At 42.2% G+C, this 21,615-nt stretch overlaps 3 protein-coding genes and 1 pseudogene across 3 annotated transcripts; all 4 read left to right on the top strand.

The window, feature by feature from the left end:
- Positions 1-702: 702 nt before the first annotated feature.
- Positions 703-3,671, top strand: LOC127745494 (photosystem I P700 chlorophyll a apoprotein A1-like; annotated as a pseudogene).
- Positions 3,672-8,123: 4,452 nt separating this feature from the next.
- On the top strand, positions 8,124-9,761 carry LOC107478951 (uncharacterized). The gene has a single exon (XM_016099107.1). The coding sequence runs from the start codon at positions 8,124-8,126 to the stop codon at positions 9,759-9,761; it is 1,638 nt and encodes a 545-aa protein (XP_015954593.1).
- Positions 9,762-9,855: 94 nt separating this feature from the next.
- Positions 9,856-11,298, top strand: LOC110278540 (uncharacterized). Its single transcript, XM_021136798.1, has 2 exons — positions 9,856-10,617; positions 10,855-11,298. Exons 1-2 carry the CDS (start codon positions 9,856-9,858, stop codon positions 11,296-11,298), a joined length of 1,206 nt encoding a protein of 401 aa, XP_020992457.1.
- Positions 11,299-12,485: 1,187 nt separating this feature from the next.
- LOC107478950 (uncharacterized) lies at positions 12,486-13,136 on the top strand. The gene has a single exon (XM_016099105.1). The coding sequence runs from the start codon at positions 12,486-12,488 to the stop codon at positions 13,134-13,136; it is 651 nt and encodes a 216-aa protein (XP_015954591.1).
- Positions 13,137-21,615: the final 8,479 nt, after the last annotated feature.

The following is a 21,615-nucleotide window of genomic DNA, read 5'->3' as shown; positions in this document are numbered from 1 at the left end:
TGAAAAGAAGGCCTGACTCCAAGTTGTTCAAGAATAGCGGCATTGAGTTTCTTGACCCTTTGCCTTAGGATTAGTTAGTTCTACTTCTCGATAAGGGCAAGAGAAGGGGTATAACTCAGCGGTAGAGTGTCACCTTGACGTGGTGGAAGTCATCAGTTCGAGCCTAATTATCCCTAAATCCAACCCAATGTGAGTTTTTCTATTTTGATGCCATAATCGAATGAGAATTTAGAATAGATAAAAAAGAGGCTAGTGAGATTGACGAGAGGGGGGCTATATTTCTGGGAGCGAACTCCAGGCGAATATGAAGCAGATGGATACAAGTTATGCCGTGGAATGAAAGAGAATTCCGAATCATCTTTGTCTACGAGTAAGGAATCTATAAGTAATGCAACTAGGAATCTCATGGAGAGTTCGATCCTGGCTTAGGATGAACACTGGCGGCATAGCTTACACATGCAAGTCGGACAGGAAGTGGTGTTTCCAGTGGCAGACGGGTGAGTAACGCGTAAGAACCTGCTCTTGGGAGGGGACCAACAGCTAGAAACGGCTGCTAATACCCTCACGTCTGATTAGCTAGTTGGTGAGGCAATAGCTTACCAAGGCGATGATCAGTAGCTGGTCTGAGAGGATGATCAGCCACACTGGGACTGAGACATAGCCTAGACTCCTACAGGAGGCAGCAGTGGGGAATTTTCCGTAATGGACGAAAGCCTGACAGAGCAATGCTGCGTGGAGGTAGAAAGCCTACGAGTCGTGAACTTCTTTTCCTGGAGAAGAAGCAATGACGGTATCCGGGGAATAAGCATCGACTAACTTTGTGCTAGCAGCTGCGGTAAGACAGAGGATGCAAGCGTTATCCGGAATGATTGGGCGTAAAGCGTTTGTAGGTGGCTTTTTACGTTCGCCGTCAAATCTCAGTGCTCAACCCTAGACACGTGGTGGAAACTACCAAGCTGGAGTACGGTAGGGGCAAAGGGACTTTTCGGTGGAGCAGTGAAATGCATAGATATCGAAAAGAACACCAACAGTGAAAGTACTCTACTGGGCCGACACTGACACTGAGAGATGAAAGCTAGGGGAGCGAATGGGATTAGATACCCCAGTAGTCCTAGCTGTAAACGATGGATACTAGGCGCTGCGCGTATTGACCCGTGTAATGCTGTAGCTAACGCGTTAAGTATCCTGCTTGGGGAGTACGTTCGCAAGAATGAAACTCAAAGGAATTGACGGGGGGCCCGCACAAGTGGTGGAGCATGTGGTTTAATTCGATGCAAAGTGAACAACTTTACCAGGGTTTGACATGCTGCAAATCCTCTTGAAAGAGAGAGGTGCCTTCGGGAACGCGGACACAGGTGGTGCATGGCTGTCGTCAGCTTGTGCCGTAAGGTGTTGGGTTAAGTCCCGCAACGAGTGTAACACTCGTGCTTAGTTGCCAATATGAAGTTTGGAACCCTGAGCAGACTGCCATTGATAAGCCGGAGGAAGGTAAGGATGACGCTCGTTTTTCCAATTATGAAGCATGGCTAAGTGATCCAACTCACATTGGACCTAGTGCCTAAGTGGTTTGGCCAATAGTGGGCCAAGAAATATTAAATGGTGATGTTGGCGGGGGTTTTCGAGGAATAAAAATAACCTCCAATTTTTCTAGATTTGGCGAGCATCTGGAATTACAACTTTATTACACCGTAATTGGTGCATTAGTATATGCAGCCTTAATGTTTTTTGCTGGTTGGTTTCATTATCACAAAGCTGCTCCGAAATTGGCATGGTTCCAAGATGTAGAATCTTTGTTGAATCACCATTTGGCAGGATTACTAGGACTTGGATCTCTTTCTTGGGCCAAGCATTAAGTACATGTATCTTTACCAATTAACAAATTTTTAAATGCTGGAGTAGATCCAAAGGAGATTCTACTTCCTCATGAATTTATCTTGAATCGGGATCTTTTGGCTCAACTTTATCCCAATTTTGCCGAGGGAGCAACTCCATTTTTCACCTTGAATTGGTCAAAATACGCGGATTTTCTTACTTTTTGTGGAGGATTAGATCCAGTAACTGGCGATTTATGGCTGACTAATATTGCGCACCATCATTTAGCTATTGTGATTCTTTTCCTGATAGCTGGTCACATGTATAGAACCAACTGGGGGATTGGTCATGGTATAAAAGAGATCTTAGAAGCCCATAAGGGTCCATTTACAGGCCAGGGTCATAAAGGTCTATATGAGACCCTAACAACTTCATGGCATGCTCAATTATCTATTAACTTAGCTATGTTAAGCTCTTTGACTATTGTTGTAGCTCACCATATGTATTATATGCCTCCTTATCCATACCTAGCTACTGACTATGGGACCCAACTATCATTGTTCACACATCACATGTGGATTGGTGGATTTTTCATAGTTGGTGTTGTTGTGCACGCAGCCATCTTTTTGGTAAGAGATTATGATCCAACTACTCGATACAACAATCTATTAGATCATCTCCTTAGGCATCGCGATGCAATCATATCACATCTAAACTGGGTATGCATATTTTTAGGCTTTCACAGTTTTAGTTTGTATATTCATAATGATACCATGAGGGCTTTAGGGCGCCAGTGTTTTCAGATATCGCTATACAATTACAACCTGTCTTTGCTCAATGGATACAAAATACCCACGCTTTAGTACTGAACACAACGGCTCCTGGTGCAACAACAAGCACCAGTTTGACTTGGGATGGTGGTGATTTAGTGGCAGTGGGGGGCAAGGTTGCTTTGTTACCTATTCCATTAGAAACTGCAGATTTTTGGTCCATCACATTCATGCATTTACAATTCATGTAACGGTATTGATACTCCTAAAAGGTGTTCTATTTGCTCCTAGCTTGCGATTAATACCTGATAAAGCAAATCTTGGTTTTCGTTTCCCTTGTGATGGACCCAAAAGAGGAGGGACATGCCAAGTATCCGCTTGGGATCATGTCTTTTTGGGGCTATTCTGGATGTACAATGCAATTTCAGTAGTCATATTCCATTTCAGTTGGAACATGCAGTCAGATGTTTAGGGTACTATAAGCGATCAAAGGGTAGTTGCTCATATCACAAGAAGAAACTTTGTGCAGAGTTCCATTACCATTAATGGGTGGCTCCGCGATTTCTTATGGGCGCAAGCCTCCCAAGTAATTCAGCCTTATGGTTCTTCATTATCTGCATATGGTCTCTTTTCTTGGGTGCCCATTTTGTATGGACTTTTAGTTTAATGTTTCTATTCAGCAGGCGTGGTTATTGGCAAGAACTTATTGAATCCATCGTTTGGGTTCATAATAAATTAAAAGTTGTTCCTGCTACTCATCCTAGAGCCTTGAGTATTGTACAGGGACGTGCTGTAGGAGTAACTCATTACCTTCTGGGTGGAATTGCCATAACATGGGCATTCTTCTTAGCAAGAATTATTGCAGTAGGATAATGGCTAGGAGGATTTGAAAAGCATTATGGCATTAAGATTTCCAAGGTTTAGCCAAGGTTTAGCTCAGGACCCCACTACTCGTCGTATTTGGTTTGGTATTGCTACCGCACATGACTTCGAGAGTCATGATGATATTACTAAGGAACGTCTTTATCAAAATATTTTTGCTTCACATTTCGGACAATTAGCAATAATTTTTCTGTGGACTTCCGGGAACCTGTTTCATGTAGCTTGGCAGGGAAATTTTGAGACATTGGTATAGGATCCTTTACATGTAAGACCTATTGCTCATGCAATTTAGGATCCTCATTTTGGTCAACCAGCTGTAGAAGCTTTTACTCGTGGGGTGCTCTTGGTCCAGTGAATATTGCCTATTTCAGTGTTTATTAGTGGTGGTATGCAATCGGTTTACGTACTTGTTCCGAGGGTTACTTGAAACTGTAGGTCGATCTCGGACGAGATCTTCTGTACTGGTCGGCGCGGTTGTGTCCAACTTGATGATGGTGGCCAGAGCCGCCGTGTCCGACTTGTTGGACTTGTTGGTTGTGCTGATCCTTCGTCAACGGAGGGTGGTGGTACCTGCAAGGGACTTCGATGCTTAAGTTAGCAAGGGTATTAAGCAGGTTTTTAGTAGAATCAGAGTATGAGTTATACCTGGGTGCTCCAGTGTATTTATAATAGTGTGGAATGATCTTTCTGGACATAAGATAGTTAACTTATCTTATCTTTGAGTGAAGTCATCTTATCTTCAAGGGAACCGCCCTTATCTCTATAGGCTTTGGGCTGCCTTTGGATTTAGGTCGTGTTCCTCTGTTTGGGCCCTTTTTGGGCTCTCCTGGTGATTTGGCTGAGTTCTTGGAGAAGAGGTCGGATAGTTCGGACCTGAAGAGGTTGGTTGGATTGTCGTCAATCGTCTCGGGTGGGACATCTTCGACCCAGGGTATGAACAGTGCCCCTGCTCGAGTACGGTCTTCCTTTTGAGGTCGAGTCCTTAATTTTAGGACTTCAATCCTTCTCTGGTGAAGCCGAGCTCGAGCATTATCGCTTTTCTTCTTTGTAGAGTTTCCCTTTGAATACGGAGCATTTCGTTTGTTTCTTTTAATTTTGAAACAAACGTTCCTTCTCTTGGGAACGTGCGAGAGTTTTTAATGCCTCATTAATTTCTTTAATGCTTCGTTTCTTTCGCCTCCCGCTTTCATTTTTGAATCACTTACTCTTTGTTTTGCTGTAACTTCCCCTTTTCTCTCTATTCTTCTGTTTCATTCTGACCTGCCTGAGATTTCTCTTCTTCTCTTTTACCCCCTTTGCTGGCGTCGTTTTGGTTGCTTGTTTTCAACCTTCAATGAGTTTATCATCTCCTTCTTCTTTACAGGTTAGTTTTCTTTCTTCCTTTTTTACGCTCTTTCCTTTTAAAGTTCTATTTGGCCATGAAAAGCTTTGATCTTGCTTGCATTTACGTTGGAAAGTTTGAATCTTTTTCTCTGTTTTTGTTGTATCTGATTGCTGCCATAATGTGTGCTCTGGGAGTTTCTTCATTTTTGTACAAATCTTGTTGCATTTCTTGATAGTTGACGCTTTTAGGGTTTTGCATGTAGCTACTGTTTCTTCTTGTATGATGAGTTTGCTTGATTCTGAAAAAAGGTTTCTTTTTTTGGCATATGTTGATGTATAATAGTTCTCTTTGTAGAAAGGTGATTTTGATAGCTTTTTTAGTTTGTGAAAGTTCTTTTCGGAGTGTCGCTTGTTTTGAGAAGAAGGTTATTCTCTTGCTGTGAGACGTCAGGTCGTAGGCTTTAGTTCTTACTCTGTTACTGCCTCCAAAGGATGCCCCAGGACTTTGGGTTGTGTCATGGGGTTTCCTTTTTTGTTTATTTATGATATTCTGTAGTTTTGAGTTTGTATCCTTTTTTTCTCTGAGCTGTTCTTCCTCACTTTGCCCGAGCTGTTTGATTAGTAAACCCCCCCCCCATTTTTCATTTTTGTAGGAATAGTTGATCCATGTCTTTCCATAAGAATATTGTCGAGACATCCTCCCAAGTTCCTGCTGGCATGGCCGACTGGGTGGATTCTATGGTTCTTTTATGTATTTTGCTGGTTGACTCTGAATTTTGTGAGCAACTTAGGAAATTCCATAGGATTTGTAGTAATAGTAATGATGAGAAGAACTATGAGCTTCTATCCCCTACTTCTGAAGAGAGAGTTTGTTTTTCCACTCGGGCTACTGGAGATCGCCCTTTTTTCTATGCATACGACTTCTTTTTTAGTCAGATGAACATTACTTTTCCTTTTACTCTTTTTGAGACTAATCTGTTGTGGTCTTGTAACATGGCTCCGTTGATAAACCCCGATTTTGTGGTTTATCTTGTGCTTATTTTGGGAATTTTTATCAATATTTCTCGCACTTATTCACAAGAAATGCATGGTTTTGTGTTCACTTCCCAATGTTGCTCCATTATGGAAAACATGCTTATTTTGCCTTAGAATTGCTATATTTTGATTCTGTTTATTGCCATTCGATGCTGTGATGTATTTGTTGAGTGATTTCAGAAATAGTAGGGTAAGAATGGCCTAGAAGAGAGAAGGAAAGCATGCACCAGAGGAAGGAACATGAAGATTTAGATTTTGGGAACTGCAGCATCGGCGCGCACGTGGGGATGAGGACTACTGGAAGCGGCGCGCAAGGATGGACGCATCTGCGCAGGCCAGAGAATTTCCACCGACGCGAACGCGCAACTGGTGCGCATGCATGGATCACAAAAGCAATCGGCGCGGGCGCACGCATGGCACGCACGCGCGGGAAGGTGCACGTGACCTCATTAAAAGAAATTGTGCCTGGCGATTTCTGAGGCTCAACAGGCCCAATTTCAGGCTGTTTCTGCAAGGAAAAGACCCAAGGATGCTAAGGAGAAAGAGGGGACCAATCATTTTACACTAAGACACAATTTTCCAGTTTTTAGCTTTTTTGTTCTTCTAGAGAAAGAAACCCTTGTTCTTCTCTAGATCTAGCTTTAATTTGATCCTTCCTTGTTGAATCTGAATTGGGTTTTGTTAATTACAATCTTTGATTGCTTAATTTGAATTCCTTAGTATATTTCCACTTAGATCTTGTGTTAATTTATGGATTTTGTCAATTGTCACTTTATATCCATTTCATGAATATTGTGAATCTTGACTTGTTGATGTTACATTGATGATTTTTATTCTTCATTGTGTTGTTTAAGCTCTTATAAGTTGATAATTGTTAGTGGGTATTTGATGATTTCAATTCAATTTTAATTTGAACATGTCTTTTATTAATGCTTACCAAGTGTTTGATGAATTGTTTACCTTGACTATGGAGTAGTCCTTTCTACTCTTAGCTTAGGCCAAGGGAATTGGGTATACTTGAGTCGTTGGGTCTAATGGATTTGATGATTTGAGAGTCCTTAGTGGTCAATTTGATATCCATTAACACTAGCCTACTACTAGGTTAATTAGTAGTGAGGTTAGGCCTTATGGGTTGATGTTGACCAAACCATTTGACGTGCTTCAAGTATGGAAGTAGACTTAATGAGTTCGGCTCCTCATAATTGTCAAGATATGGTTATTAGACAAGTATAGCGACCCCAATTCCCATGCCTAACCAAGAGTTGCTTTTATTATTCATATTCAAAAATCAATTTCTCAATTGTCTTGCTTAGTTGTAGTTATTGTTTAGTTAAGAGTAGAGTTAGATTGAATGTTGGTTCCTTATTTTGAAATTGTTTACACCTTGCTTGTTGTTTGAATTAGTTCCTTGCATTTTAGATTGCTTAATTGCTAAGATTATCAATTTACTTTCTTGTTAATGAATCACAACCCCGAACTTCTAACCAATGTTGAAGCACATGTTTACCCATTCTTCGTCAGACGACCCGAGGTTTGAATACTTCGGTTATTTTATTGGGGTTGAACTTGTGACAACTAATTCTATTCTAAATTTGATCCGCGAAGATTGTTGTTGGGGGAGCTATACTTGCAACGCAATTTCATTTAGAAAATCTCTTCCGACACAGTTCCTGTGCGTCCATCAAATTTTTGGCGCCGTCACTGGGGAATGGTTGCAACATATGCCTTAATATTGGTTATGTGAATATGTGAATATTGTAGATAGCTTGTTTGTTTTCAATACCTAGTTATAGTTTAGCTTCTTTTATTTTTGTGCTATGACTCTCAAGGGTGATGACTCGGTCCCAACCGAATCCTAACTTAGCCGATTTTGATCCCGAGACTGAAAGAACTTTGTTACACACTCGGCAAGCTAGACGGTGGTTGGACTATATGGCTAGTACTTCGGTCTCTTTTAAGGAACATACCGAATCACTAGACGGTACCGAGAGCGACTTGGAGTCCGCTACTTCCTATTCTTCTGTTGGCACTACTAATACATCTTTGCATCCTACAGGTGAACTACACATGGCGGAGCCACACCGGATCACTTTACATAAGCAAGGAGCTCCGGATATTGTACTTCAACCATTGTAAGCAAGATATCCCAACCTTGATCCAAACTTTTAATTGAAGAGTAGCTTGATAAATCTACTACCTAAGTATCATGGGTTGCCGAGTCAAGACCCCATCAGACATCTAAAGAATTTTCAAGTTGCTTGTTCTACTACTCGAAGGCATGGAGCCGATGAGGTGGCTATCATGGTCTTTGCTTTCCCCTTCTCCCTTGAAGCTCAAGCAAAGACATGGTTTTATTCGTTACCGGATGAGATTGCTACCAATTGGAATTTCTTGAGAAGAGAGTTCTTAAATAAATTCTTTCCACCAAAGAAGACCGACTACATCTGGAAGGAGATTTCGGGTATAATGCAAAGAGATCAAGAGAGTTTGTATGAATATTGGTCTCGATTCAAGAGGCTACTAGAGTCTTGTCCACACCATGGAATGAACACTCACTTGCTCATTAGCTACTTCACCGGAGGTCTTTGTGTGGAAGATAGAAGATTGCTCATCGCTTCTAGCGGTGGTTCCCTTTCGAAAAACAAGACGGAGGGAGAAGCTTGGAGTTTGATTGAGGATGTTGCCGAAGTTACGCAACATACAAGAGTGAGAAATAATCCTCTCAAGGGTGTGGTAGAACCATCCCCCTCCGAAGCAAGCCTAACCAAAGCACTTGGGGATATGACCACCATTCTCACCCAAATACAAAAGGATCAAAAGGAGTTTTACTCCATCCAAGCCATCCAAGCCCCACCTCCAGTGGCCCAACTTGAAGGCCCTCCTAGGATTTGTGGTTTGTGCTCTAGCACCACACATTACACCAATCAATTCCATCAAATTCAAGAAGAGCATGCCCTTGTAGAGGCCAATGTGAATTACAACAATCGTCCACCCTACCCTTCTCAAAGCCAAAACCACTACCTTCATGGTAGTAATCAACACCAAGGGTGGAGGGATAATACACAAGGGAACAATCAAATCCAAAGATGGAACAATTCTCCTTCTCATCACAACAACAATTACCAAGCCAACCAAAACCATCACAACCAAAACCAAAATAACTACACCAAGTACCAAGCACCACACCATAGACAACAATCCAACCACACCTCTCCACCTTCCACCAACCAAATTGAAGAGCTTAAAGCCGCTGTGGAGAAACGGGATGAGGGCTATAAAGCTCAATTCGAGGCTATGAATGCTCAATTGGCCAATCTTGCCGACATGATTTCAAAGATGTCCATGTCCCCCTCCAACAATACCAACCAACCCTCAAGTTCTTCCAACCTTCCATCCCAACCCCAACCAAACCCAAAGGGTAGTCTCAATGCCATCACCCTACGGCCAGGAACTACATTGGAGGAGATACCTCCAAGGATCTTGGAGGACATTCATGAGAAAAAAGTAATTGTTGAAGCTCCATATGAAGAGGAGGAGGTAGGCAAGAGGCATGAGGAGGAAGGAGTAAACCTCAAGGAACCCAAGAGGAAAGCTCTAGTGGATGAGTCCATCCCTATTCCATTCCCTTACATGGTGAAGAAAGCAAAGAAGATGCCAGAATTTGACATGAACATGCATCAAGTGTTCAAGAAGGTTGAGGTAACCATACCACTTCTTGATGCTATCCAACAAATTCCAAAGTATGCAAAATTCTTGAAAGACTTGTGTACACACAAGGATAAGATAGGGGAATTGGAGACATTATCCTTGGGAAGTTCAATTTTTTCCTTGATGAAACCTATACCAAGGAAATGTGGTAACCCTGGCCTTGTTTGGTGTCTTGTTGTATTGGTGGACACATTTTTCATGATTGTATGTGTGATCTTGGAGCTTGTGTAAGCATCATGCCGCTTTTTCTACCTTTGTGCGGTTGAATTTGGCTCCATTAAAGAGGTCGGCAGCGAGGTTTGCCTTAGCCGATAAATGTGTGATCATGGTAACAGGAATAGCAGAAGATGTACTTGTGGGAATCAAGGATTTGATCTTTTCGGTTGACTTTTACATCCTTAAAATGCCCCCCACAGAAAATAGAAGCTCATCCTCCGTTCTACTTGGTAGGCCTTTTCTTAAAACCTCTAAATTCAAGTTAGATGCCTTCACTGGCACATATTCTTTTGAGGTTAGGGACAAGACTATCAAGTTCAATTTAGAAGAAGCCATGAAACATCCTCCCGAAGAGCATTCCGTTCTCCGATGTGATGTAATTGATGAAGTGGTAGTGGAAGTGCAAGAAGAAGACCATAACAAGTTGTGCTACCATGCTATTGAAGAGACGGATGATGAAGAAGGTGAACATGAGGAAGTTGTTGAGGATGAAGTCCATGAGCTTGACGAAAAAGAACCTCAACCTGAGGCAAAGAGTGAATTGAAGCCTCTTCTATCTCATTTGAAGTATGCTTTCTTAGAGGACAACCAAAAGTTTCCGGTCATCATCGCTAGTGAGCTCTCTAGTGAGGAAGAAAAGAAGCTCCTAGATGTTCTCAGAAAGTACAAGAAAGCAATTGGTTGGAGCCTAGCCGATATTGTGGGGATTAACCCTCGCAAGTGCATGCATCGCATATTTCTCCAAGAAGGATCTAGGCCGGTTAGACAACCGCAAAGGAGGCTCAACCCAACCATCCTCGATGTGGTAAAGAAAGAGGTCACTAGGCTACTTGATGCGGGTATCATATACCCAATTTCTGATAGTGAATGGGTAAGCCCGGTCCAGGTTGTTCCAAAAAAATCAGGCATCACTGCGGTCACAAAGGATGATGGTGAAGTGGTCACCAAGAGAATACAAAATGCATGGTGAGTGTGCATCGACTATAGAAGGTTGAATGCCGCTACAAGAAAGGACCACTACCCTTTTCCCTTTATCGATCAGATGTTGGACCGTTTGGTAGGTAAATCCCATTATTGTTTTCTTGATGGATTCACTGGTTACTTCTAGATTCACATTGCTCCTGAGGATCAGGAAAAGATGCCATTTGGACTATGTAATGCACCCGCTACTTTTCAGCGGTGCATGACCAGCGTCTTTTCTGATCTAATGGAAAATTGTCTGGAAGTCTTTACGGATGACTTTAGTGTTTATGGTACTTCTTTCAATTGTTGCTTGGAGAACTTGGCCAAGGTCTTAGCTAGATGTGTTGAGACCAACCTTGTCTTGAATTTCGAAAAATGTCATTTTATGGTGAGACAAGGTATAGTGTTAGGACATGTAGTATCTCATGAAGGAATTTCTGTAGACACAGCCAAGGTCGATGTTATCACCACTTTATCTCACTCCTCATCTGTGAGGGAGGTCCGCTCATTTTTAGGACATGCAGGATTCTATAGGCGCTTTATCAAGGATTTCAGCAAGATTGCTTTACCATTGTCGCGCCTACTCTAAAAAGATGTGGATTTTGAGTTTGATGGTGAATGTGTGAAAGCTTTTGAAGAGTTAAAGAGAGCTCTTACCATAGCATCGATTGTGCGAGGCCCCAACTAGATGTTGCCATTTGAGATAATGTGCGATGCGTCAAACCAAGCTATAGGTGCCGTGCTTGCACAGCGCGATGGTAAACTCTCTTATGTCATTGCATACTCTTCTAAAACACTTGATGCAACACAATCCAACTATACCACTACCAAAAAAGAACTCCTAGATATTGTTCATGCTTTAGATAAATTCATATCTTATTTGCTAGGATAAAAAATAGTGGTATACACAAATCATGCAGCTCTGAAATACTTATTGTCAAAGAATGAGTCAAAACCTAGACTCATACGTTGGATCTTGCTTTAGCAAGAATTCGACATTGAGATTAGGGACCAGAGTGGATCTCAAAACTTAGTTGCGGATCATTTAAGCTGCCTTGAGAATTTAAAACCTGATCCATTCCCAATCAATGACTCATTCCCATTGGATAGTTTGCGTGCTGTATCGGATAACTTTCCTTGGTTTGCCCCAATGGCGAACTACTTGGTTGCGAAACTATTCCCCCCAACTTTTCTAAACACCAAAGGGATAAGTTGAGGAGTGATTCCAAATATTACATTTGGGATGACCCTCACTTGTAGAAGAGAGGAGTAGACCAAGTAATTCGAAGATGTGTCCCGGAGTCCAAAATCCAACCCATTCTTGAAGCCTGCCATTCGTCTGAATGTGGTGGCCACTTTGGCCCACAAAGGACCGCAAAAAAGGTGTTGGATTGTGGATTCTGGTGGCCAACTTTATTTAAGGACGCTAACCGATTATGTGTGTCTTACCATTAGTGTCAAAAGTTGGGAAACACATCCCAAAGGGATGAAATGCCTCAACAACCTATGTTGTTTTGTGAGATATTTGATGTGTGGGGCATTGACTTTATGGGACCGTTTCCTAACTCAAGTGGGTATCTATATATTTTGTTAGCGGTTGACTATGTATCAAAGTGGGTAGAAGCCATATCTACCCGCCTTGACGACGCCAATACTGTCATTTCTTTCATTAGGAATAACATTGTATGCCGCTATAGGTCGCCATGAGCAATCGTGAGCGACCAAGGATCCCACTTTTGTAATAGGAAGGTAGAGGCACTGCTCAAGCACTATGGAATGGTGCATAAGGTTGCCACCGCTTATCATCCACAAACCAACAGACAAGCGGAAGTGTCCAACCGGGAGATTAAAAGAATCTTGGAGAAAGTACTCAATCCGCAAAGGAAGGATTGGAGCGTTCAGTTAGGAGATGCACTATGGGTGTATAGAACGGCCTACAAGACTCCATTAGGGATGAGTCCCTTCCGGATCGTCTATGGAAAGGCATGCCACCTTCTAGTGGAAATTGAGCACAGAGCCTATTGGGCGGTAAAGCAATGCAACATGGATTTGACCCAAGCAGGAGTAGCCAGAAAATTACAGGTAGAGGAGCTCGAATGTTTGAGAAACGAAGCATATGAGAATGCCCGGATCTACAAAGAAAAGACTAAAGCATTCCATGACCATCACATGCAGAAAAAGGACTTTCAAGAAGGTGATGAGGTGTTCTTATACAATTCGAGGCTTCGTTTCATGCCTGGCAAGCTCCGATCTAGATGGGAAGGACCTTTCAAGGTAAAAGAGATAAAGCCCTATGGAGTGGTGGAATTGTTTGATCCTAAAAGTGAAGCAACCTTCAAGGTGAATAGACATAGAGTGAAGAAGTACCATGGCTACAAGCTCCCAAAGGAGCTAGAGGTGTTCCTATTGGAGGATGCACCTAAATAAGGAAAAGTTTGAGCGACTGACCGTCCAACTTAAGGACGTTAAAGAAAAGTGCTTGGTGGGAGGCACCCCACCATGGTAAGATCTTCCTTGTGTATACCACCTTGCTTCTTGTTTAGATTCTTAAGAATTTTGTGATTTCTTGATGTTGTTGATGGCATAGGAATTCTAGTTGTTGTTATTTTTGTTGGTTAACTAGGATGTTTAGAAAAATTTCATCATTTTGGTATGGATGACTTATTGAAGTAAAGAGGATGCTATGTTTTGAATGATTTATGAATTTGTGAAGTGTTCTCTTGCATGCTAGCTAAAATACCTACCAAAACAAAAAAAAAGAGAGAGAGAAAAGGCAGTTGGGCACTGGCGCACTAGCGCACTGCGTGCGTCCGCGCCGGTGGTGCATTTCTACCCTTGGGTCTAAAACCCGAGAGTCATGCCCACTTCATGCCCATCTCATGCCAACCCTCACGCGCTAGCGTACATGCCACTAGCGCGCCAACCTGCAACTTAGCAATCGACGCGCCAGGGCACTGCGCGCTTGCGCGCCGATGGTGTGATCAGATCTCTCTGGTACAAATTTCAGAGAGTGGTGCCATGTTCGTGCCCAGCCTGTGTCTGCACTGATGTGTCCGCGCACTTCGCGCGTCTGCGCCAGTAGCTAACACCATCATGCACGCGTCAGCGCAGTGTGCGCGCCCGCGCACATGAGCTGCATGCCAACTCTGGTATAAAAACCAGAGAGTTATGCCAACTCTATGCCAGTTCTGTGCCAGGAGCACATCTGTACTTGCACGAACGCGCCAAGGATGCACTCGCGTCCCTTGCTCTTTCTTCACCTGCGCGTTAGCGCACTGTGCGCACACGCGCAGGATGCGCGAATCAGTTTTAAAGCTGCGCGCCCTGCTTCTTCACCCCTCCTATTTTCTTTCTTAACTCCCTCTTCTTCTTTCTCCCTCACCCCTCTTATCCTCTTCTCTCTCATACTCCACCACCATTGTCTCCGGTTACTCACCGGCGACCACCACCTTCAGCGGTGGCACTACATCTCTTCCATCTCCTTCTTATCTTTATCAAGAACATTAACCTTGTTCTTTTACACCTCTCAAGGTTCTACTTCCTCCCTATCTCATCTATTGCTTTCTTTGCATCATTTCTTTTTTTAGTTAGATTCTTTCATGTTGATTTACTTATTCTCTCTTTTAGTCACTTGATTACGCCACTTGCTTTTTACTTGTTTACTCTTCTTTCTTTGTTATTCCCATGGATGTTGAATTTGAACTTTGATTACTTTGATGGATCTTCTTGATTGCTATTATTATCTTTGTGATGATGTTGTGTGATGATTGCTACTTCATTTCGGACTTCTAATTGGTTGAGTATTTCTTAATTATTCATTGCTTGTTAATTGCACACCAAGTGTTCAAGGAAATGCACATATGCCATCTTGGATAATTCTAATCATATATCTTCAATTTCGTGCTCCCTCCTCATTCACTTGCTCTCTTCTAAGTGCATTGAACACATTTTACTTATTACTAGCTAATTAGACACTCATTGAACATGACTTGCTCTATGTTTTGGATGCTTGAGATCATTCCTCTCATGCCATGTTGCATGCTTTACTTCCTCATGCATCCCATACCAAGTGTTGTGACCCGTGCTTCTATGACTACTTTGTTGCACTATTCTTTTTGGGCACACATCCCACTTGCATGTTTATTAAGTTGATCCTTTGGGTTTGACAATTTCCTTATTTCCCTTCCTTTTCAGGATGGCCACCACGAAAGGTAAGGAGAAAGCTTCAAGAAAACCAGCCGCAAAGAGGGCACTCCCAAAGTCACGCTCTAAGGCGCACTCTTCATTAGGAGCCAAACCCCTATCTAAGAAGGCGAAAGCACCCGCTCCTATTGATGACAATGAAAAGAGCAAACCGGCAAAAGACTCTTCAAGGTTCCCCAACCGCTTCTGTGAACTTATGTTTCCCTTCATGGTTGAGAGGAACTATCATGCTGAGCATCTACTCGCTCCACCGGACAAAGTTGCTCCTTATATTCTACCCCGCATTGAACAGCGAGGATGGGAGTTTCTTCTGAGAAAACCACAAGAGGTCAACCTCTCATGGGTGGTAGAATTCTACACTAACTACCATCTTCCCTTTCTTCAAATGGTATACGTGCGCCGGAAGCAAGTCTCGGTGTCGGAAGAAGCTATTCAGCAAGTGCTTAATGTCCTACCAGTACCAAGTGACATGGATGGCTACCAAGAGGTCTTACGTCAGTGGGAGAAGTTTGATTTGATTGGAACTCGATCCTCTAAGTCATTGCTGAACCGGGAGCATCTTGGACCCATGGTCGGCTCCAAATGTGACCCAAGTGCATTGATGCACGTTCCCTCACTGTGGAAGCTAGGGCTTGGGCTCAGATCCTATCTCACTATGTCCTACCTAGCACCCATAAATCATCCTTCATGGCGGATCTCGCCTTGCTTCTTTGGTGTGTCCTCACTGGGAGACCGGTGAACATTCCGCTTCTTGTCAAGCAAGCGATGGGTCAAATCTACGACCGGGGCAATTTGCCATTTCCAGCTTTGGTATCTGAATTAGTTGCTACTGCGAGCATCCCTTGGGAAGCCACGGACACAAAAGCTATAATTCCGGCTAAGGGCAATGTGGTCCCAACCGGAAAATACTTACATCTTCCCATGAACAACCCAAGCCTTGACATAGCCACACCACCTATTGTTCCTTCCATCTCATCACCACCACTGTAGCAAAGATCCACTCATCAAGGGATAGAAGATCTACACCGGAAGATTGATAGATATGAGCGGCGCAACCAATGCCGATACACTTACATCAAGAAGCTTCTGCGTTGTGTTTCCCCTAGCATTGAGGAACCCGAAATATCCACATCCACCTCCAACCCAAGTGATGGGTGCTCTGATGAAGAGGACAGTGACAGTTTCGGTTCCGACCATCTCTTGTGCATTCTTAGTAGCACGGAGGACCGTGCTAAATTCTAAGTGTGGGGAGGTCATTCGACCGATCTCCATGGGTAACACTCTCTTCGCTTCAATACCCATGGATTTATTTCTTGCTCAGTAGTTAGTACATTGCATGTGTAGTCAGTCTTACGTGTAAATATTCCTTGAATGATAGTTAGTCTCTAAGAGTTGCTTGGTCAATTAATAACTTCTTTTCCAAGAAACCGTGTTTTGGGGTATCCTACCCTACCAAAAAATTTTTTATGTTGAACTTTCTTCAAGAATGTATTTTGGAACATAGTGATTGAGCTAAGAACACAAGCATGTAAGTTTTGAGCCTATTGTATGGTTACATCTTTTAACCATTAATTTCCATTCTTGTGTGCATTATTCTCTCTCTATGATTGCAATCCTTGCTTTGCCTGATTCTATATGTCCATTACTTTGTGTGTGAATGCATTTACATGATTGAGGTCATCATTTCAATAGTCACTCTTCCCAAATGGCCTTAACCCTTTTATCTACCATTGCTAACCAAATTTGAGCCTATGATAAACCCTCTTTATTCCTAAAAAGAGCACATCAATAACCCTAAGTGAAAAATCATGAATGTCCCTAAATTTGGATCCTTGATTAGCTTAGGAGAATTAGGATGTGTATCATTCGATTGGGAGGGTATACTTGGAAACTTGGGTAGATATAGAGGTGTGTTGTAATTGAAAACTTTGGGATTTGGGAACATACTCATGTATTGAATGATTGAACTATATGCATTGAAACTTTTGTACATGAACCCCAAGGAAAAGGGGACCAAAAAAATGAAAGGCAATGAAAGGGGACAAAAATGCCCTAAGACAAGTAGTAAAAATAATGCATATGGGATATGAATTGAAAGGAATGCATGAGTGTGCAAAAAGTGGAACTCAATGGTAGCTAGGTAATGTATTATAGTTGTATAGGTTGTTTTATGTGTCTAGTGGGATTCTAAGTTAATCAAGGACTCAAATTTTAAGCTCACTTGACCATATGCATCCTTACCCTCACCCTAGCCACGTTACAACCCATAAATAAGACCTCATGATACTTGTAGGCATGCATTAAGTAATCGTTGATTGTTAGATGAAAGACAAATCTTGGAAAGCATGATTAGGAGAGGATTGAGTGATGAACCCTATACACTTGAGCGCATAGAGCGGATACACATCCGGTGAGGGTTCGATGCTCAACTCTTTGTTCCCGGCTTTCACAAGCATTTGTTTAGCAAGTCATATGCACTTCATAGTGATATCCAGTGTGGTAGGATTCATGAATTACACATCATTTTCACCCTATATACTCACATGTGTTCTTGGAAGATGGATCTACCCTTGACCAAGTAGATAGATGATTTTACATTAGTCGCATGCATTCGCCTAGATAGTTTACATTTCATAAACCCTTTCTCACCATGATCTTTGGTCTTTTTATTTTAAACATGAGGACATGCTTGGTTTAAGTGTGGGGATATTTGATAAACCCCAATTTTGTGGTTTATCTTGTGCTTATTTTGGAGGTTTTTATCAATATTTCTCACACTTATTCACAAGAAATGCATGGTTTTGTGTTCACTTCCCAATGTTACTCCATTGTGAAAAACATGCTTATTTTGCCTTAGAATTGCTATATTTTGATTCTCTTTATTGCCATTCGATGCCGTGACATATTTGTTGAGTGATTTCAGAATTAGTAGGGTAAGAATGGCCTAGAAGAGAGAAGGAAAGTATGCACCAGAGGAAGGAACATGAAGATTTGGATTTTGGAAACTGCAGCATCAGCGCGCACGCGCACGTCACGCACAAGCGTGGATGAGGACAGCTGGAAGCGGCGCGCAAGGATGGACGCATCCACGCAGGCCAGAGAATTTCCACTGACGCGAACGCGCAGCTGGCGCGCACGCATGGATCATAAAAGCAATCGGCACGTGCGCAGTCATAGCGCACACGCGCGGGAAGCTGCACATGACCTCATTAAAAGAAATCGTACCTGGCGATTTCTGAGGCTCAACAGGCCCAATTTTAGGCTGTTTCTGCATGGAAAAGACCCAAGGATGTTAGGGAGAAAGAGGGGACCAATCATTTTACACTAAGACACAATTTTTCTAGTTTTTAGGTTTTTTGTTCTTCTAGAGGAAGAAACCCTTGTTCTTCTCTAGATCTAGCTTTAATTTGATCCTTCCTTATTGAATCTGAATTGGGTTTTGTTAATTACTATCTTTGATTGCTTAATTTGAATTCTTTAGTATATTTCCACTTAGATCTTGTGTTAGTTTATGGATTTTGTCAATTGTCACTTTATACCTATTTCATGAATATTGTGAATCTTGACTTGTTGATGTTACATTGATGATTTTTATGCTTCATTGTGTTGTTTAAGCTCTTATAAGTTGATAATTGTTAGTGGGTATTTGTTGATTTCAATTCAATTGCAATTTGAACATGTCATTTATTAATACTTACCAAGTGTTTGATGAATTGTTTACCTTGACTATGGAGTAGTCCTTTCTACTCTTGGCTTAGGCGAAGGGAATTGGGTAAACTTGAGTCGTTGGGTCTAATGGATTTGATGATTTGAGAGTCCTTAGTGGTCAATTTGATATCCATTAACACTAGCCTAATACTAGGTTAATTAGTAGTGAGGTTAGGCCTTATGGGTTGATGTTGACCAAACCATTTGACGCACTTCAAGTATGGAAGTAGACTTAATGAGTTCGGCCCCTCATAATTGTCAAGATATGGTTATTAGACAAGGATAGCGACCCTAATTTCCCTGCCTAACCAATAGTTGCTTTTATTATTCATATTTAAAAATCAATTTCTCAATTGTCTTGCTTAGTTGTAGTTATTGTTTAGTTAAGAGTAGAGTTAGATTGAATATTGGTTCCTTATTTTGAAATTGTTTACACCTTGCTTGTTGTTTGAATTAGTTCCTTGCACTTTAGATTGCTTAATTGCTAAGATTCTCAATTTACTTTCTTGTTAATGAATCACAACCCCAGACTTCTAACCAATGTTGAAGCACATGTTTGCCCATTCTTCGTGAGATGACCCGAGGTTTGAATACTTCGGTTATTTTATTGGGGTTGAACTTGTGACAACCAATTCCATTCTAAATTTGATCCGCAAGGATTGTTGTTGGGGGAGCTATACTTGCAACGCAATTTCATTTAGAAAATCTCTTCCGACACGATTCCCGTGCGTCCATCATCCGTCCCAACTCCATCCCAATTCCTGGAATTTTATAAAAATCTTCCAATTGCTGTGTCATGAATTGGGTGTCCAACCTTCCCAATCCATCTTCTTTTATCTCTTTGTTCTAACAAAGCCTGGTGTGGTTAAGAAGAAGGCCACCTGGGTTTCCTTCTGAGCTTCCCAGGGAAACAAGGTTTTTTCCATGTATGATGAATCCTTCCGTGATTTTAAGAACTGTTTTTTCAAGAGCTGTTGAAGGAGCTCGTCCCTTTTTTCTGGATGAGAATGATGAACCTGCTTTTCCTTTGAAGTGGCAACAAAATGTAGTGGTATCTAGATATTCCTGGGAAATGTTGGATGAGGTCGAACAAGCCCTTGTAACTGTGTTGGAAGAGAAATGGGGGCAGCCTCCCCATCTCGATACCAAGAAATTTCTAGGAGATCCTTTACTTCTCCGAGCTGAGCTGGGTAGTGATCAACTTCTTTTGTATCTGTTGTGTTGCTTTATTTTGTTGAGTTTATCCCTTTTCTTTTTGATTTATAACTTGGTTTCTTTGCTGCATATTTTCTGAGATGGTTAAAAATAATGATGCTATGAAGGCCTTTAAAAAGGCGAAGAAGGCAACTGCGGCCCTAAACCTCTCGGCCAAGGTTCCCGGGGAGGGGTCGTCTAAGGCTTCCTTGAAGAGGTCGACCTCGGACACTTCTGGACCCAAAAAACTCATCCCGACTCCTAGCGTCCGGCTGGCCTCATCCATTCATCCTCTGCCAACATCCAGTGCTGCCTCCCCGTCTGTTGTCGGCCCTTCTCCCAAGAAGTAGAGAACTGATGAGCCCTTTAATTTGGATGCCCTTGATTTTGATGCCGTGGGATTTGTCGATCAACAAATTGCTCCTTATGGTATTGTGCCTACGGATGATGTATCCATCCTTCACTATCTGAAATTCATTACCCGAAACAGTGTTATAATGGCGCACATGGGAGCGGCCTTGTTCCGGACTGCTCATGATGTTCTTGTTCATGCCACTAAGGCTTTCATGGAGGAGGCCAAGTCGGAGTATGATAGGATCAAGGGGTTGAAGGAGGAGCTCGAAAAAAGGTGGCAAAACTGGAGAAAGAGTTGGAGGGTGAAAAGGTTCGGGCTACAGCGGCTAAGGCTCTGGCGGATCTGTCTGAGGAGATGGCCCAGAAGTACAAGGATAGCTATGTCCGGACTTATAGAGAGATGGTAGAGTTCTGGAAGAGTTTGGAATCTGCTCGATCTGACTATGCCGAGCTTCAGGGTCATCTTGTGAATAATGTGACTGTTGCTTATGAGAATTTGAAGGATCAGGTTCGAGTTCTTGCGCCCAAGCTCGACCTTACCCTTTTTAGTTTAGATAACATTGTAAAAGATGGTGAGATTGTCCCTGATGACTCTGATGATGATGATGATGTTGTTCCTCCTTCTGTTTCTTCTGCCAAAGCCTCTGTTATCCCGCCTTCCTCAACTTCGGCAGTTGAAATCGGTCAACCGGAGTCTGATCCTGAAGTCCAGATTCTGAACCGGGATGATGGGATGGTAGATGCAGTAACCCTTCAGACTCGCCCTTCTTCTCCTCGAGATGCTACTACTGGGAAGTCTTTGGATCCTCTCTAATTTTTCTGATATATTTGTGTATAGCCTAGTCTTGTGGGCTTTTAAACTCTTTATTTTGTAAGTTATGATCTTGACTTTGGATATTCTAGTTGCTTTTTTAGCAATGGTGCACGAAATTGTGATCATCAATGGCGCCATCAACATGGTACGCACAATTGTAATATCAACTCTTTATCACAACTTCACACAACTAACCAGCAAGTGCACTGGGTCGTCCAAGTAATAAACCTTACGCGAGTAAGGGTCGATCCCACGGAGATTGTTGGTATGAAGCAAGCTATGGTCATCTTGAAAATCTCAGTCAGGCAGATTCAAATGGTTATGGATGATTTATGAATAAAGCATAAAATAAAGATAGAGATACTTATGTAATTCATTGGTGAGAATTTCAGATAAGCGTATGGAGATGCTCTGTCCCTTTCGTCTCTCTGCTTTCCTACTGTCTTCATCCAATCCTTCTTACTCTTTTCCATGGCAAGCTGTATGTTGAGCATCACCATTGTCAATGGCTACAGTCTCGTCCTCTCAGTGAAAATGTTCAACGCGCTCTGTCACCGCACGGCTATTTATCTGTCGGTTCTCAATCAGGTTGGAATAGAATCCAGTGATTCTTTTGCATCTGTCACTAACGCC

This window comes from Arachis duranensis, chromosome 3 (genome assembly GCF_000817695.3).
Source record: "Arachis duranensis cultivar V14167 chromosome 3, aradu.V14167.gnm2.J7QH, whole genome shotgun sequence".
Taxonomy (NCBI): domain Eukaryota; kingdom Viridiplantae; phylum Streptophyta; class Magnoliopsida; order Fabales; family Fabaceae; genus Arachis; species Arachis duranensis.
The sequence above is the reverse complement of the archived record's forward strand: the minus strand, read 5'-3'. Positions and strand labels throughout refer to the sequence as shown.

Coding starts and splice junctions, on each gene's coding strand:
- LOC107478951 (XM_016099107.1), top strand. CDS start 8,124: ATGGTCTTTGCTTTCCCCTTCTCCCTTGAAGCTCAAGCAAAGACATGG.
- LOC110278540 (XM_021136798.1), top strand. CDS start 9,856: ATGGTAACAGGAATAGCAGAAGATGTACTTGTGGGAATCAAGGATTTG. Junction 10,618..10,854: donor CAATTTCTGATAGTGAATGG/GTAAGCCCGGTC, acceptor GGTTACTTCTAG/ATTCACATTGCTCCTGAGGA.
- LOC107478950 (XM_016099105.1), top strand. CDS start 12,486: ATGGTGCATAAGGTTGCCACCGCTTATCATCCACAAACCAACAGACAA.